Source organism: Typha angustifolia, chromosome 11, assembly GCF_048772165.1.
Source record: "Typha angustifolia cultivar Huaian chromosome 11, ASM4877216v1, whole genome shotgun sequence".
In the NCBI taxonomy this organism is placed as follows: Eukaryota; Viridiplantae; Streptophyta; class Magnoliopsida; order Poales; family Typhaceae; genus Typha; species Typha angustifolia.
Genome location: NC_133249.1, coordinates 13,065,823 through 13,082,970, shown reverse-complemented (window position 1 = coordinate 13,082,970; position 17,148 = coordinate 13,065,823). Strand labels below are relative to the sequence as shown.

Genomic DNA, 17,148 nt, shown 5'->3' with positions numbered 1-17,148 from the left:
GTTAAGTAGTCTCCATCTTCCTATCATAAACTTGAAGTCTCACTCTTTCTTCTGTAGCTCATCACCTTGAATGCCTCCCCGACAAGTAAACATATTATTACTTTGATGCACTAGCTAGCTCAGCAAGTTGCTTGGGTTAAAGATTCTAAAAAGAATCTATTATTTGTTTCAAGCCACAGAGACAGAAAAAAATGCCGCCATCCACAGTCTATACTATTTTGTATTTGCTTGCCCCACACCTCTACACTTCCCATCAATTCAAATATCCACAGGTGTCTCAGCTATCAGCTAATGGTCAGGTGTAGGAAGGAAGTCCGTATAGTCGAAGAAAAAGAATATTCGTCAAATATTTGTTCAATGTCACAAAATTATGAAACTATATGGGTTAGTTTCGTAACCTTCTTATGCATGATTTTAAAATTCATGCCCTTCCCAGATTTGGACCATATCTAGGTCTAATATCGATGGAGTTCCGATAGTGGTGTTGGAGGCGGGTGAAGACGACTTCGAGTTAGATGGCTAAAGGTAGAGTTGCAGATCTCTGACGGAGTCCAAAACATGGTAGGGATGTGGTGGATGGTTCAAAGGGTAGTTAAGGTGTTCTAGGGCGAGTGAAGGGTAATGGAATGAAGAGGAGAGATTAGGATGAAGATCGAGGTGGTGGTGGTGTGGGGTAGCTCAGTGGTGAAGTTCGATGTGGTGATGATGGTGGAGATGGGGGCCTATATGTAGGGGTCTCTTAAGTAGGGTTTGCATATGATAAAGAGTTAAAGAAAAAGGGGAAGGATGTGGTCGGTGCTCAAGGAGGATGAGTGGTTCAACAGAGGAAGGGAGGGAGGAGCCAGCAGTCAATAATTCCTTATAGCTAGGGTTAAAGGAGAGGGAGGGAGAGCTTACGTCAAGAGGGGAGAAAAGAGATAAGAGAACTTGATCAATTCATAAAAAATATCATTAATACAGGTTGCACTTCATAATTTATATTAGAGGCTAATAGGTCAACCCAAAACACTTAATTAATTAAATTCATGACTAATCTAACATTCAATGAAAACTAACTCATGTTGAAATAAAACTAAACCAAATACTAAAATAAATAACTAGCTAGATGAATAACTCAAGCCATGAACCTACACGCCAATGTCCACGAGGTGGTCCGATTTGACCCAGATCACATTATATATCTAAACTTCAAAAATAATTGTTTGACACTTTCTTCTTTGCTGCAAAAGTTACAACCAGTTCTCAAGCCAATGTCTTCTAATCAAGTTATCCCAAGTTAAGATCCTATTATTATAAACAAGTCATAGAAAAGTACTTATTTTGAGAATAATTCTCACCTTCCACACCTAGGAATAACTCTAGAAATTCTACCACTATTGTTAAAAAAACTTATACAAAGACTTGATAGTAAAAATGTCTTTTGAATCAAATTAATCTCCATCCTATTTTTTTCGTTCAACTCTCTACTAGGCTTATACTCCTTGTTCAACTTTTCTACGAGCTCATGCTCCTCTTGTCTTAGAGAATCGTCGAGGAAGCTTCTATGTTGGTACTCCCAACAATTTCCATTCCATGATATAGAAACATGAACATCATTATCTCGAGTAATAACAAACAACTTAGGAAATATAGTGGCTAGAGAATATTCCCCAAACCAAATATCATTCCATAACTTTATGTTAGCACTATCTCAAACAACTCTATAAGTGTTCGTTTTAAAGGTGCCTCATAGTGCAACACCTTCTTCAAAATTATGACATAACATATTATATCAACCTAAATCTGATTCTGACTAGTCGATAATTTCACCACCACTTTCTAAGCAAATTTGTATTCATATCTTCCAAATCCGTAACACTAAACCCCTGAACCCTTTTATTTTGCAAACCCAATTCTTAGTTACTAAGTGATAGCGAGTAACATTTTCACTAGTCTCTTTTCACATAAACCTTTTTTTTTTCTACTTGATCTATTCTTTCTCAAAAATCCACTTAGGGATAGTGAAAAAAGATAAATAATATAGTGGAACGGAGCTAAGGATATCATTCACTAGCGTCAATCTATCCCTAGAAGCAAAAGTTTTCCTTTCCAACCAGTCAAATTTTCTTTTCACTTTCTGAATGACCGAATCTAGTCTTGCTTTCTAAAGGAAACCATTATGAAGTGGCAAGCTAATGTATTTCATTGTCAACGGCTAAATCTTGCAATTTAGTAAAGAAACAAATATTTTATATTCCTCTTTAATACTTTTAAGATAAACAAGAGAGCTCTCGTTAATATTGATCCTCAAACCAAAAATATTTTTAGAATAGTACAATAAAAACCTCAGCACAAAAACCTCCCTCAAATCAGCTTATGGCAGATTCCTCTTGCATTTAAAAAAGATTACTTAAAGTCCCAATAAAATTCACAGCATTGGAGCTAGAAAATAGTTGCACCTTTTGTTCAACTAATATACTGCACAGTAAACCCTTTCCACCTCATCACTTTCTCAAGATAATTTCATCTAATATTATCATAGGCTTTTTTCAAAGTCTAAATTTAACATCAGACCCAGGTCCTTCCTTTTCTTGACATGAAATAACACTTAATGCTTTTCCAAAAGAAAGAAAGTTTGATATAGATATTAAGTGATAGAGGGATTCTAAGAGATTAAGAGTATAGGAGAAATTATAAGTAATATCATGATAGAATTTGGCATTAGTCTAGGATTAAGAAAGAAATGTGGGGAATTAGCGGGGTAGAGAAGCTGATAAAGATTTTGAGTGGAAAGAGTGATCTAAATTATGGAGACTGCTATAAGGAGAAGGTAATGTTGGAAGAAGAGGAGAGAGAAAGGATGGACAAAGATCGAGATAAAGATAGGATCAATGTATTATCATTGGTTTGGAGAGGAGATGAGGGCAATTTTGGCATAAATGAGAGAAAAAATTGGTCACACACTCACATGTCAATTGCGAACGAAGAAAAAACAAACAGTAAGATAACAAAATGATCATTTTGAAATATTTAAACGGTTCAAGGATTTTTAGGGGATTAATAAGTGATATTGGATTATAGTTCAGGGGGTTTAGATTTAATTTTATATTTTTATTGTGAGATAATTGTACTTAGGTCTCTAAACAATTTTTTATTTTCGTATATATCTTTTAAATATTTTTTAATAAATACAAACCATCTAAAAAATTAGAATCTTCTAACCATTCTATTGTCGCCGTTAATAAATAAGGTGAAAAGATAGAAAAACCTCTACTTAGAGTACTATTTTAGTATATTAATATTTATTTATTTTTTTCGTCCGTTTTTATCACATGTGAGTCATGTGATAAAAAAAATAATGAAAAACTAATGAAAGAAATATTTGAGAGGTTTTTAAAAATTTAAGAAGTATATTAAAATTAACAATAGTTTAGGAGATTTAAAAAGAATTATATATTTTATTGATAAGAAAAGATTTGTTCAACTAGCTAAAATTATTTAACACTCACCACGAATCAACTCTCCCGAAGTGTTAAGGATGCGTTCCAACTCAAAAATCCCTATTCCTACTATAGAAAGCTCCCATTATATAGCTCATTTACTCTCATTATAGGAATGTGCAAAATTACAGCCTCCACTATATTATGTTATCTTGATTATATTAACCAATGAATAAACACTCTAATACACCATACAGTCTTTGGCCTTTTCAAGACAGACATTGCAATCCGAGCATCTTCTTTAATGTTAATGCTAATTAAACTTCTTTGGATTACAAATGAGAGGGCTTCCCCGACAGCTAAATCTTCCATCACCAACACAATATATCACATAGTTGGAATGGATAAAAGAGTCAATTCTCTCGTGAAAATAAATCATGACGAGCCAAATTAAATCAATATATATATTTGACAATTCTCCCGATGCAAAAAGTCTTCCCTCGTATATCTAAGATTTTTAACCCCTAACCTCTTGGTTGAGAAATATGACTTCAACCTCTTGAAATAACTCGATCATTACACATAAATAATGAAAAGGTACGATGATAGCAACTTGCTATTTTTTTTTTCTTTATTGATTTGAGATTCTAAGCAAACTGGCCTCAATGGCATTAGAGCTACTCTTTCATTAGAAAGCTTAAGTATGCTATTATTTTATTCATGCATTATGCTCTTGTTACATTATCAAGTATTACCCATTATGCACCACTATATATTTGCACAATAGTGCATAATACACTATATCAAGAGATTTTGATCCCAACACATTCATGCATCCTTTGCTATTGTGGTGCCACTTTGATGATAAGCACAGTATTTATATGATATTCTTATTGGATAATTAATTGATCTAAAAAATTTAAAATATTAAGTAAATGAACACTTTATTGTGACAAGCGTTAAAATTGCAAGTATAATCTTGTGTTATCCATGACTACGACACTTTTTACCCTGAACTCTTAATCCCTGTCGCATCGAAAATCTTTAATTATATATACCAACAATATCTCAAAAGTGATCCTAACTTTTTCTTACATAGTAGATGTACTATTTTGTCACGCAAAAAGATGGTGGTGTTACGCTAAAAAGTTACAGTTATATATATACTTAATTGGAGGATATTTAATGAGTACAGTGGTATATATATATATATATATCTATATACTTTCCTGTCAAATCAATGAGTTGGAATGAGCTTTCGTCCTCGTATGGAACTCTTTTTAGAGTTTTTGACCAAAGTACTACAGTAAATTTTTTTTCCTTAAAATAGAATGCTGTTTAAATTATTTTTTAAACTAGTTTAATAAATTAATCAGTTTTCTAATATATTAAAATATGAAGAAAAAGTTTAGTTATAGTTGAACAATATTATGTGAATATGATATACTTGATAATATATTATAATATTTTATTTAAAAAATAATATATGATAATATATTTGTAGTGAAAAATATTTTGAGATGTTCACTTGTATTTTGGCCAAAAATTATAAAATAAACACGAGAAAATAATAGAAGTAGAATAAAATGCTTGTATTTACTTTTAACAATATCTCCTCTCTTTCTCTTAAAAAAAAAGAGGAAGATAGCAAATGTTTATTTACATTTAATTAGAGGAAAGCGCAATGAGATCAATTATATAATTTTTATTTATTATTTCAACTATCATAATCAAACATCATCTTACATCATATATTTATTTCATTAGTTATCCCTATTTTTTGCAATCATACGCTAAATTAAAATCTGAATTATAATATTTTTATTTTGGAATAAGTCCTCATTTTATTCTAATTTTAGTGTTTTTTTTTTCTTATTCTGCAACAACATGGATAAGAATAAACTCAGAAAAGTGAGGAATAAACTTAGTAACCAAGAACAGCCATTAAACTACGGAGAGATAATGGATAGGGAAGGACAAGAGCAGTGGGTCAGGTATGTGGGGCTCTTCTTTAACTCAATCGAAGGATAGAGCGTCACATTACTCTTTAAGCATTATAGGAAACACTTCCGTGTACGCCTCTCACATCTCACATCGGATGGCTTCTTTAAATTAGGACGTGGAAGTCGCAGTAGGGTCATATGATCTACTACATGAGCCATAAATAATGAACTCAGTCAAATAATCAAAAGACTTTTGCCTAGTTATGATGTTTCCTATTCGTAAGGCGAATAAATTAATATGATAAATTTCATATCATTATGTTGGTATTTAAGTATTAAAATTTAGGGTTCACATTTATTTCACAATTAATGTTCGTTTCACAGTTCATTTTATTAATGTTTAGATTTAGTGTAGATCGTGTAGGTGATGTCTATATCATTGTACTGGTGACATTTATTATAATCAAACTGTAGCAGTTCTTTGGTAGTTTGAAGCTTTTCAAGTGCAAAAAAACGTAAAAAGCTCAATTATAAAATGGCATGATCTTATGGTCTTTAAAAAGACTGAAGAGGAAATTGATGATCAATTCCCAGGGCTTTAAACATAATATTTACTAAAAGAAGATGGACCTAAAATGTGATCCAACTCTGCTAAACCGGCATATATACTTCGGCATTAATTCCTTTCCTTCATTTTCCTGAGAAAGCCATCAAATCTGGATGGAAGATCTTTAGCTGATCCCTACCTGACCTTCATAACAGTAAAAAGGTATACAAGATATACCTAAAGGCAAGCCAAAAAAGAAAGTAATAATAATAATAGTTCTAGATATTTATGAGATAACATATTTCTATGATTAGTACATATTCCCTTTTGGAAAACATTTTTCTATCTGGGTAAGACAAAATCTTCTAGATATTTGCCATATATTTTGAGGAGAAGTACTACTACCTGGAATACAATAACTAGCAGTGTTAGGTATAAATTTGGTGACATCATCTACAGCTTCGCTATCTACTCGATCGATCGAGTCCAAATGCTTCTCTCCAATCACACTTGCAATGTATTCTAAGTAGCTGAGACGCTTACCTTGACCTGCATGTTCTCATCCCGACATCCCGGGATATGGGGATGCTGCTCCCTATTAAATGATCACCAAACCAAGTGGAAGTTTTTCTTTTCTTTTTAAATTCTTTTCTTAGTTTCTTTTTATTGTTTCCATTTCATGAGAAAGAAGATGTGTTTATCTGCAACAAAAGCATATTTCATTTTTGATTTTGTAAGAAGCACTATTGTATTGTTTCTTTTTTTTTATATATATAATTTGCTCTGGGCCCATTTGAAAAAGAAGAGAGAATTATATAATGCATTTATAACTGATTGGACATACATATAGTTTGTTAATTTTATAAAAAAAAATTGGTCTTTCATGAAACTGAAAAGAGAAACCACGTATTATGTAGATATAAAAAGAGAAACTACATATTACGTAAATTTATTTACAGATCGGAACAGAACTTAAAGAGAAATTACTTACTACATACATATAACTATGGATTAACAAAACAAACACAAAAACTATGTATGATGTACATATAACTACGGATTAAGAAAGAACAAAAGGAGAGAAACTACTATAGTGCTAATTGCCTATTAGGAAAAACTAAAAAAGAGAAACTACATTGTATATACATATATCTGTGGATCAGGAAAGAAAACTAAAAGAGAGAAACTATGTAGTACATTGATAAAACTGTTATGTTTCTAATGAAACAAGGTCGATGATCTTTTCTTCAAAAAGAAACATACATATAACTATGGATAATGAAAGAAATAAAAGAAAGAATAACCACGGAATATCTTTTAATAATAATATACTACGTTCTAATAACTATGATATAGGTTCTAATAAATTGAAATATCTTCAAACAATAACAGAAGCCTTTCAATTTGGGTGAATTATATATTATGATATGTAAGAATCAATATGCTTATCTAATTGGCTCAAATAAAAAATATTAAGCAATTGTTAGAAATATTTCACTTTTATTAGAAGATTTTCATAGTTAGTAGAATGTATTACTTTATTTTTACGCTCATATAGTTGTAACTAAGGGTCGTTTTATTTCTATTGGTTCCAGCCGACAGATTTATAGCTTAATTACTAGCTGTTGTAAAAGGACAGCATGCGCTGTAAGTCTGAAGGCCTTCTTCTTTCCCCTTTCTTAGGTGTCCTTGATCAGAAAATGCCTTAATGTTTTAGAGAAAATGCTGTCATCTCCTTTAGATCATTTGCATGAGTATGTGAGTGATCTAAAGATGTCAGCTAAATTCTTCTCTAGGGTTTTGGAGAGCGAAGTGAATGGTTTTTTTTGGCTCAAATTGGTTATTTAACAAGTTGTAGTTAAATATCTTCGCAAGGTGAAAATTTTCATTCAGATGATGATGTGGAAAGCTAATATTTTCTTTATATTGCTGCTTGTATTCTCAAAAGTGAAGTTTTCAAATTTTGAAATGCAATCCACAGTGCAACAATTGTAGATAGCAGCAAGTTGAAAGGGGTTCCCATGATAATCATTTATTGCTTCAACTATTCCGAAATAATGTTCTCAATGCACTGAATTCTATATGCAGCATATACACATATATTCATAAACTAGTAACATTGTAATTTAGTTGATCAGAACTTTCAAGAACTCATAATCTTGTCGCAGAATCTTTACTAATTTGCACGAAACAATAAAGAAGATAGGGGTTGTAGATGAACAGGCAGACACTCATGTGCCAGTGTTTCCAAATTCATTGTTTTTTTGTTCATTTGTATATTCATGGGCAAATTTGAAGATCATACAGGGAAAAAAGCTAGCAAATTAATGGATTCCGGCCTACTTAAGGTTTATAGAACCAGCAATTATGTTACTCGTTATATTGTACTTCTGATACTGAAACAAATCGTATCCAATATAAGATTTATAGTATCTTTAGCTATAAAGACTACCGACTACAGCTACTCCAAACTGGACATTTTGGTCATTTGGATAATATGTTGCATAGTGAGCAAGCTGGATATTAAGTCCCTGAATTCTTCCAGAGTTCAGTACCTAGTTGTTAACACGGAGGTGTCACTGCCCAATTTATTGGACTACTACTCTTGTCATTTCCTCGATCCAAGACATCTGCATGCTAACGACATAAACCAGCGGACACTCGAACTACGTTCAGATATTTGTTCAGAAATAGGTGAATCAATGAACATGAAACAACGTTACAATAATTTGATCAAGAACATGAATCTAGAGGAGCATTCTGGAAAATTGCAGAGGGCAGTCTTGACTCAGAAGACAAGCCCCCACTACTGGTAGAGCACAACCAGCTATAAGTATGCACAAAGATCAAACTATACTCCAGTTCTAAAGATCAACGGATGATGGATTGGATAGATGTAAGAAGAAATATAGTTAAAAATGACCAATGTGAAAGCCTAAAGAACATATATACACCTGAAAACCAATCATAAACCAATGATGGATACATACATTACTTGCATCATGATTCATGGTATGAAATCAACACTACAATACAAAGAAATCACTGCATTGCAAATTGCACTACACTTTAAATTTTACTATTTAGCACAATCATTTGTAAGCTTTTATATTCGCCTCTCTATAAAGCATAACCGTATATAGGAGTTACACACTTATATGGGAAGTTTCAGCGTCGACACTCTTGGAACGGGTGTCTGATGAAAGATATATGAATCAAAATCTCCAAAATTAATTTATCTCTGTGTGTATGTGAGAAGAGTGTGTATTCACGCATGCCTGCAATGCAAGCATGCTTTGAGACTTATATCTTAATAATACACCATAATTCTTCCTCACAACTGACAAAGATTTCATGAAGCCATGCTCAAAAGTTTGATTCATTCCATTTAAGAAAAATTAAACTGACAAAGAAGGCAACTGTTTTCGAATTACAAAGGAAACTATAATCACAACAAAAGTGCCCAATACTTGCCATCTTAGAAATTCTTCCTCAACTTATTAATTATTTGAGCTCCCTGATATTGTTTCCCGCAATATAACTATGTATTTACCCTCTCTCAGACTTTCTTAGACTTTTAGTTTCTGCACCAATACAAATTTGTTCATTCTATCGTGAAGTTGCATTCTTACTCTAGCCAAGTCATGTATTTCCTCAGTTTAGTAACTAATATTGATTGATCTTGTCATTTCCATTTACATCACTTATCAATACATGCACCAAGAGCACGAAATACAGCAGAACAAGCATCAAAGGTATTGTGACGATAGTGTCAATTTTGTTAAGTAAACAAAACTTTATCTAGTGCACACTATGAAAGGAATGAGAAAATTCAATCAACAAATATCAAACAAATGGTTGCTTATAAGAAATATAAATTATCTCGGGATAATATATATATATACCTACAGAATAATAATCAGCAGTTAGAAATTGGCTTTTAGCTCATGATCCCAGCATAAAATGTTCTATCTCCCAATCAAGACAGTTGAATCTGATATTTTAAATCGGTTAAAACTTAATCCCTTCTTCAAGGCATAAGATCATTGCGACCAATTCTCATCACGTTATACATGCAAATAGACTAGAATTCTATATATTTCATTAATATAAATCATACCGAGTCTCGCCCGAATAAAATCTATAAGAATAAAGCTTCAAACCGACAATCAATCTAATTATAGAAAGAATAACTACAATGTACAATGACGAGGAAGTGTACAGCAAAATGTGCATTTTAAGATCATTATTTGATGGTATTGCCTCATCAGAGACTCCCCTTATCGTTAACAATATTTCAGAGAAGGAAAAAGAAGAACATTGAATGACAATTCCTCGATGTTAGATCTGCATAATATGGACAGAATATAAGAGAGAATTATCACAGAATGCTTCTCTGCTGAGTACATTTTTGGTTAATCTTGTCATGTAAAATTGATCATGATGAGAAGCTGGTCATAGACAGTATTCTAAAACCTTCAGTGGCAAACAAAAAAGAATGATTCCCAATCAAAGGAGATCGATTATTTAGATATTGACCATTCTAGGATTCGTTTAATTAACCATTTAATCCTTCATAAAATTAAATTGCGCAACTTTTAAAGTTGTAATCATATATTATTTCATACATAATTGTTACTAAACTGTAGCTTCCGACGGTGGCCTTCTAGGAAATGGTTAGGGTGTCGTCTGTATGTTGCATGATGATCTAACCAGTACAAGCACATAGTTGCATGGAAGCTAGCTTACGCAACTCTAAGAGTAGCTAGTTAGTTAAAGCATCTGGACCTGCTCTTCAAGAAAGTAAAGCAAAGCAAAATCAAACACCATCTCTACTTATTAATTTAATTTCCATGTGAATCACAATTGCAAGTAAGTAGAGAAGCACTCAATGAGAATTGACATGCACCAGAAAGATAGCTGGAAAGTGGCTAAGCCCATTTCAATCATGCATTGGCCCCCTTGTATATTCCAAGAGTGTGTGTACAAGGCAAAACTTAACAACCTCATGATTTCACTCATGCAGCTAACTCTCTCTCTCTCTCTCTCTCTCTCTCTCTCTCTCTCTCTCTCTCTCTTCTCTCTCTTTCAGACGCTACTTTATTACCATAAAAAGAAACAAGCAAAATGGAGAAACATTGACATATCATGTCAAAGACCAATACCTTCCATAGTTTTGAGAACTCAGCTAAATTCTTGTAAACAATAATGAACAGTTCAGTCACTGTGCTTCATTTGCATTGCCACTAATACTACCAGCGGCATTGGTGCTACACAAGTACTAGAGCACTACTAATAGACAGACTATACCACTATTAGCAGCAGCAGTGCTGCAGCTGCTGCTACTACTACTACCACTGCAGCATGTGATACAGTAGTTCTCTCTTTTTTCCACTGCTACAATCAAACACAACTACCGATAAGAAAGTCCTCAATCCTATCAAAGGGATAGAGAAGGAGCATATAAATTTAAGTGTCCTAGCTAGCGAGAGCTAAGAGATCTAGCAGACGTACCAATAATAACAATAGAGATGAGGATCAAAGATGAAGAAGGCTGTGAGTCTGTGACCTAGCTCATCAAGGAATTTTTAAATTTGTTCAGGTTGCACCTGTAGCATGCGGCGGACTGCCGTCGCCGTGGCCGCCGCCCCCGGGAAGCTGCGGCGGCGGCTTCTTCCGCTTCTTCTTCTCGTAGCTGATCCCGCGCGCCCTGGCTTGCATCTCCCGGACCTCGCGGAGGTACAACCGAACGGCGCGGGCGCCAAAGGGATTTGTCTCCGGCTTCCCGCCGTTCTCGTCATAGGCGGCCCGGAGGCGGCCGATTAGGGCGTCGAGTGAGCCCCAGGCCTGCCGGAGTGGGCAGGGGCAGGGTCCGGGCGGGTTGGGGTGACCGAAGTAAGGGCACATCTGGTTGTGCACCTTCGTCTTCCCGAATTGGTCCAGGTACCGGAGGAATTCAAGCACGTGGGCGGCGCTGCACTGCGACAGCGACAGCGGCGGGCGGTGGTTCCGGAGATACTGCCCGAAGGTGTTCCAGTCTCGCCGCTTCTGCGACTCGTATCGGCTCGGCGACTGCGACGACGACGACGCGCCACCAGCGGCGCTGGCGGCGGTAGGGCTAGGGATAAAGCCTTCTGGGGAAGAGTTATCCGGTGGGTTCGGAAACATGTCCATTGAGGTGGAATCTATGAGATGAGAAAAATTTTAGTTTATTTTCTTGTGTCAGTCTGAGTAGCTAAAATGCAGACATCTACTGACGGTGGTAATGATGAGAATGATCATGAGTAGATATAAATAATCTTCGGATCTTGTGCTGACGACTTGATCTAGAGAGAGAGAGAGAGAGAGAGAGAGAGCAAACCAGAAGTAGCACCTGGTTGTAGTAGATTGTGGAGATCAGTGAGTACCTAAGAGCTTGGAACAAGTGAGAAAGAGTTGGAGAGTGAGAGAGAGAGAGGTAAGAGGAGATCTAGGAATGTGGGATCTCTTACTTTTTTGCCTTGAGCTGCACTGTAGCTAGTAGAGAAGAACATGGGAGATGGTAGGTTTTGTGGCTTCCATGCTTGCTTTTGTACTCACTTCTCACGGGGTTTTCAGAAGATAATGGATTGTGGGTTCTGGCTCTCAAACGGAGGGAGGGAGAGAGATAAGATTAAAAGGATTTGGAACTTTATTTTCTTAGAAAGAGAGAGAAAGATTGCAGAGCTGATGTGTCTAAGAAGGAGAGGATGACAGTGGTTGAATTGAAAGATGACGACGACGGGAAAAAGAGTGGGAAGGGAGAGGGGGGGTAAAATATGGGTGGAACCATTGGATCGATGCAATGAATGCAGTCGCCCATTTCAAATGACGAAAATGCCTACTGCCTAACTGTATGTATCATCCCATGCCTTCCCATTAATCTTCTTCTTATATTTCAACATTTCCGCCTCGGACTCCGTGTGTATTTGGCGATAAGAACATTGAATTAGGCGATAAATAAGAATTCCACACACACACACAAAAAAAGTATCTGCAGCACTCGAGAAGTATTTTTTTTTAATAAGATAATAAGAGGATCAATAAAACCTCTAAACTAATGGCTCATTATAGATATTTTATTTATTTATTTATTGGGATACTTTGATCCTTTAATTATCTAACAGTATTAACCAAAAATATTAAATGAATATCTATCTTTTTTAATACAAAAGATGAAACAGATAATTATTAACAGGGGTTTATGTGCCACCGAAAATGAACCGGAGGGTCTAATATAAAAATGGGTGATATACAAATTTATCTAGATTTAAGTATCCCGTATTAAAGTAAGTATCTACGGGTATTTAACCTACCGGTTTTGTTCGAACTGGCTTTGTTCCTTAATTGAAACCAATGATTGCCCTCCATGGAAACTCACGTTTACAATTAACGAATCATTGACGTCAAGGTCGTACCACTTCCCATTAACCAGTCCATAAGCTCTGGTCGTCTGCTCATATGCTCAGAAAAGGCTTTAGAACGAACATGTTATACTGCCACACAAACGTGAGATACTCGGGTTCTCCAGAGAACTGGATTATAATCCAGGATTGAGCTGTATCACGTTCTTATGAAATCATATATATTTACCAAATTGCATAAAAGCTATAGATTTTGTTCGAATAATATAATGAAGAATGCTGAAAAGGTTTGTCATATCAACCTCCGCAAAGCCACCAGGGCAAGAAATATCAGTCAACATAATTAAAGCACATAAACAAGGAAACAGATCAAAACTTCATTAGAGAACAAAACAAAGTTTTAGCTTGATTCTTCGTATACATATTATCTTGAAGCCCGGCCAATCAGAAAGGTAGAAAGCAGATGAACAAAAATCAAAAGTAATACAAAAAAAAAAAAAGAGAAACATGGAAAATGAGCTACGCTGACGCCAAAAGAAATGCACTATGAAGTGTTAAGCTGAATCTCCACTCAATAGTTCCACCAGTTCCCCTTTCTTCAGCTTCGAATAACCTTTAATTCCACGAGACTTCGCAAGTTCCCTTAATTCTGCGAGTTTCAAAGAGCCTAAGTTAAGATCTCCAGAAGCAGATGGTTCGACAATATCCTCGTGAGATTCCTCAGCATTAGAAGTAACAGATTGATCCTCTAAAAGAATATCATCAGGGGCATCCAGAGGTACAGACTCGGGAACTGGAACTGGAACAGGCACAGGCTCATGACTGGCTATCTTCTTCTTTCCCTTATTCTTAGAAGACGATGTGGAGCTGATACCATCATCAGCTGCAAATACAGGTTGGAACTTCACTCTAGGAACAGGAGATCTGCGTCTGAAGTTTGATGCTGGCCTACTAAAGGGGACAGGGTCCGGTTCATTAAGTTCCTCTGGTCTGTTACTATTAGCGCCAAAAATGTTAGAAGTTTGGTCATCCTCAAGACCCCTGCTTCTCTCTGGTTGATCAGAATTATAATCTGCTTCCCCATTGCTCTTCTTTCTTTGATCTACTGAATGTTTCCTTAACAAGTGGAGAAGAGAATCAACAGTACCTCTTTCACCCTGTCCTTGTTGTGCAGCTTCAATCTTCTTATCTTCCTTGACTGCTGCCCGCTCTCGTAGCTGTGCTTGAACCTTTCTAAACAGCTCCACAATTTCTTTCTCTCTTCGACCAGGAGCTGCTGTAGCTTGATACCGGGGGTTGCTTGTCAAGGAAAGCAGAGGCCCGTTCTTGGAGGGAATCATATCTGATTCGTCAATATTTTCAGAGTAATCTCGCTCTTGGTGCTGCTTGCTTCTTCCCCTGGAAGACCCCCTATGTTGTCTTGAAAAATCTGGATTTCTCCTATGGTTGTTAGAACTAGCACTACATGCAAATGAGACCCCCCTTGGGCTGTAAGTAGGGAATTTTTTCAGGAAAATACCAACTCGCAATAAGTGGCAGTGTCCATTACAAGCTGGTACAGTTGCTCTTCCAGATAACCCTGATTGCATAAGCCATTTTTCATCAGTGAATGAATTATCTGCAAGAACAATGCTAGATCTAACATAACATCTATTACAACTCCTACCTACATTGTACATATGCCACAGCAGTAGATTGCTAATCATACATAAAAGACAGTATGAGTAACCGGAAAAGCTACGTACGTATCAAAATAAGATTTTTTTTGGGGAATCGCATATGAGGCTGTCTAAAATGGAATAAAAGAAAAGATTTGAATGGCTGATATATGACAATGCCACAGCCCATATGCAGTTATATACAATGTTTTAAGAGTTGACTTGGACTCCACAAATATATCAGTTCCTCATTCTGATTGGTTTGTACTTCCTATTAAGCATAATCTTTCCAACTTCTTTGTCGAACAATTGGTACCACAACTCAGATTCAATGTGGCCGATTAAAAAAACAGCTAAACACTTCTGTGGCTGTCGAGTGCACCTCAAAATTCTAAACAATTTTCTCGATAGAAAATTCTAAGAGCACCTTTTCTCTCAAATAAAGAAGCAAATCAATAGTAGCAGATAACTTGTTTATTAACTTTCAACTGAATAGAAAGAAAGGACGGATAATAGGAATTCTAATTCAACCAAGCAGAATTCAAATTCAACCAAGTTGAATATCTCATCTACTTGATAAAGGAAACATAAATCAAGCCCTGCCCTAATCAATGCCTCAAAAATCAAAACACATATCTGCATAAGTACCTAACTATGGTCCACAGAAACTTCAACTACAAATGACCTTAAAAACATTAGGAATCTCCCTAAGATGATGTAAAGATTCCTTGGGGCAGAGAAGCACAGAACTAGAATGTTCCATCATATATCCTGATCTGAAGCTGTAGGGTTCATCTTACTTAAATGTACCTATGCCATTATCAGACATCTCTGGTGGCAATGCTGATTATAAACTGTAGATCCATGCACCTCTATTCTAATCTAGCTTTTACTAAGCCTCATAAATTATAGATCTGATTAAAACTTAGAAGTCATTTTGCGGACAAGATTCTTTGAACAAGAAAAATGAGTGGAGTGATAAATGAGAAATGTAATATAGAACAGATTTGATCAATCATCCAACAACACAAATAAGACAAATCACATTAACAGAAGGCCAAGATAATTGTTAGTGTTTCATCCTCCAGAAGCTCTAGATTCTTTAAGTATATATGCCTTACCTCCTAAAACTATCCAATGACAAAATGTGATGAAGTCATTCATGGAATGAACTTTACTCGACAACTGTGCATCAGTTCATGATTAATGAAATTGAGAGAAGTACACATAGAATATACAACAAAGAAAGGAATAAGGACAGATATCAATGCGATCCCGCTTTGTGAAAAGCTAAGTAATTTACATCCACAAGAGACAGACATAATTTTCTTATCACCGTGGTTTAACCACGGTATGTCAGATGTGTATCAATCAATTATTTCATAAAAATGGTATAACACAACCTCTAAAACAATTAGATTCATCTAGTAAGTATAAACTAACCAAAAGTTCATCTCATCCAGTTCTTCTTCACCTAAGTATGAGGATTCCTGCTGCCCTGTTCTATCAAATCTCTCAAGAAAACTTGCTAACTAAGCATGAAAAATACCCAAGATAAGATGAAAATAAAAGGAGCTGAAACAATAAAGGAAGGAACCTAGGGGTTTTGCCTAAAAGGTAAGAGAAATAGATCAAAACGTCAAAGGGTGAACTCTAAAAGAAGGCACCTTAGGATTCTAACTTAGTAAAGAATCCGACACCAGTCCACTCGGAGGTTCTTCAACAACACATCGAAATAGGAAGTACCACCACAAACCCACATCCCCAATCTTCCCAAATCGCACTAGAGAAGCAAGAAACTAGGAACAGAGCACAAGAACAACAAAACAAACACAGGAGAGCAAGCTCGTAAGGAGGAGGAGGAGGAGAGAAGCGGGGTTACCGTGCACGCTGCTGCTGGGGACGAGATGGATTGCTCCAGACATCGCCGCTGTCGGAAGAGTGAATTCGAGCAGAGGGAAAGCGTGCGTGGTCGGACTCAAAGGCGGTCGGGCATCCTTCCGCCTTCTTTTATGCCCGCGATTTGGCTCTCTCTCGTTCTTCCTCGGCTCGTGAGTCCGAGAAGCGATGATAAGGGTTTTAGTTATTCTTTTTTCCTCCTCTTTCTTTTATTTTTTTTCCTTAATAATTTTTCTCCTCTCTTTCTAAATAAAAGATGTAATCGGACGGTCGCGGGAGCGTCTCAGTCGCAGTTGAGTC

At 35.7% G+C, this 17,148-nt stretch overlaps 2 protein-coding genes across 6 annotated transcripts; both read right to left on the bottom strand.

Annotated features, from left to right (window-relative positions):
- Positions 1–10,993: 10,993 nt before the first annotated feature.
- LOC140770554 (protein LIGHT-DEPENDENT SHORT HYPOCOTYLS 3-like) lies at positions 10,994–12,733 on the bottom strand. 5 transcript variants are annotated; one of them, XM_073111790.1, is made up of 3 exons: positions 12,401–12,733; positions 12,271–12,316; positions 10,994–12,094 (listed from the first exon to the last, which is right to left on the bottom strand). In XM_073111790.1, the coding sequence occupies exons 1-3, from the start codon at positions 12,440–12,442 to the stop codon at positions 11,508–11,510; spliced, it is 675 nt and encodes a 224-aa protein (XP_072967891.1). In that variant the 5' UTR covers positions 12,443–12,733; the 3' UTR covers positions 10,994–11,507. The 5 variants fall into 5 exon arrangements, with proteins under 5 accessions (XP_072967891.1, XP_072967892.1, XP_072967894.1 ...); XM_073111791.1 differs by having other exon boundaries at positions 12,283–12,316; XM_073111793.1 differs by having other exon boundaries at positions 12,271–12,323; positions 12,401–12,729.
- A 912-nt stretch (positions 12,734–13,645) lies between these two features.
- LOC140769637 (SAP-like protein BP-73) lies at positions 13,646–17,039 on the bottom strand. Its single transcript, XM_073110425.1, has 2 exons — positions 16,832–17,039; positions 13,646–14,870 (listed from the first exon to the last, which is right to left on the bottom strand). Exons 1-2 carry the CDS (start codon positions 16,872–16,874, stop codon positions 13,846–13,848), a joined length of 1,068 nt encoding a protein of 355 aa, XP_072966526.1. The 5' UTR covers positions 16,875–17,039; the 3' UTR covers positions 13,646–13,845.
- Between the last annotated feature and the right edge of the window lie 109 nt (positions 17,040–17,148).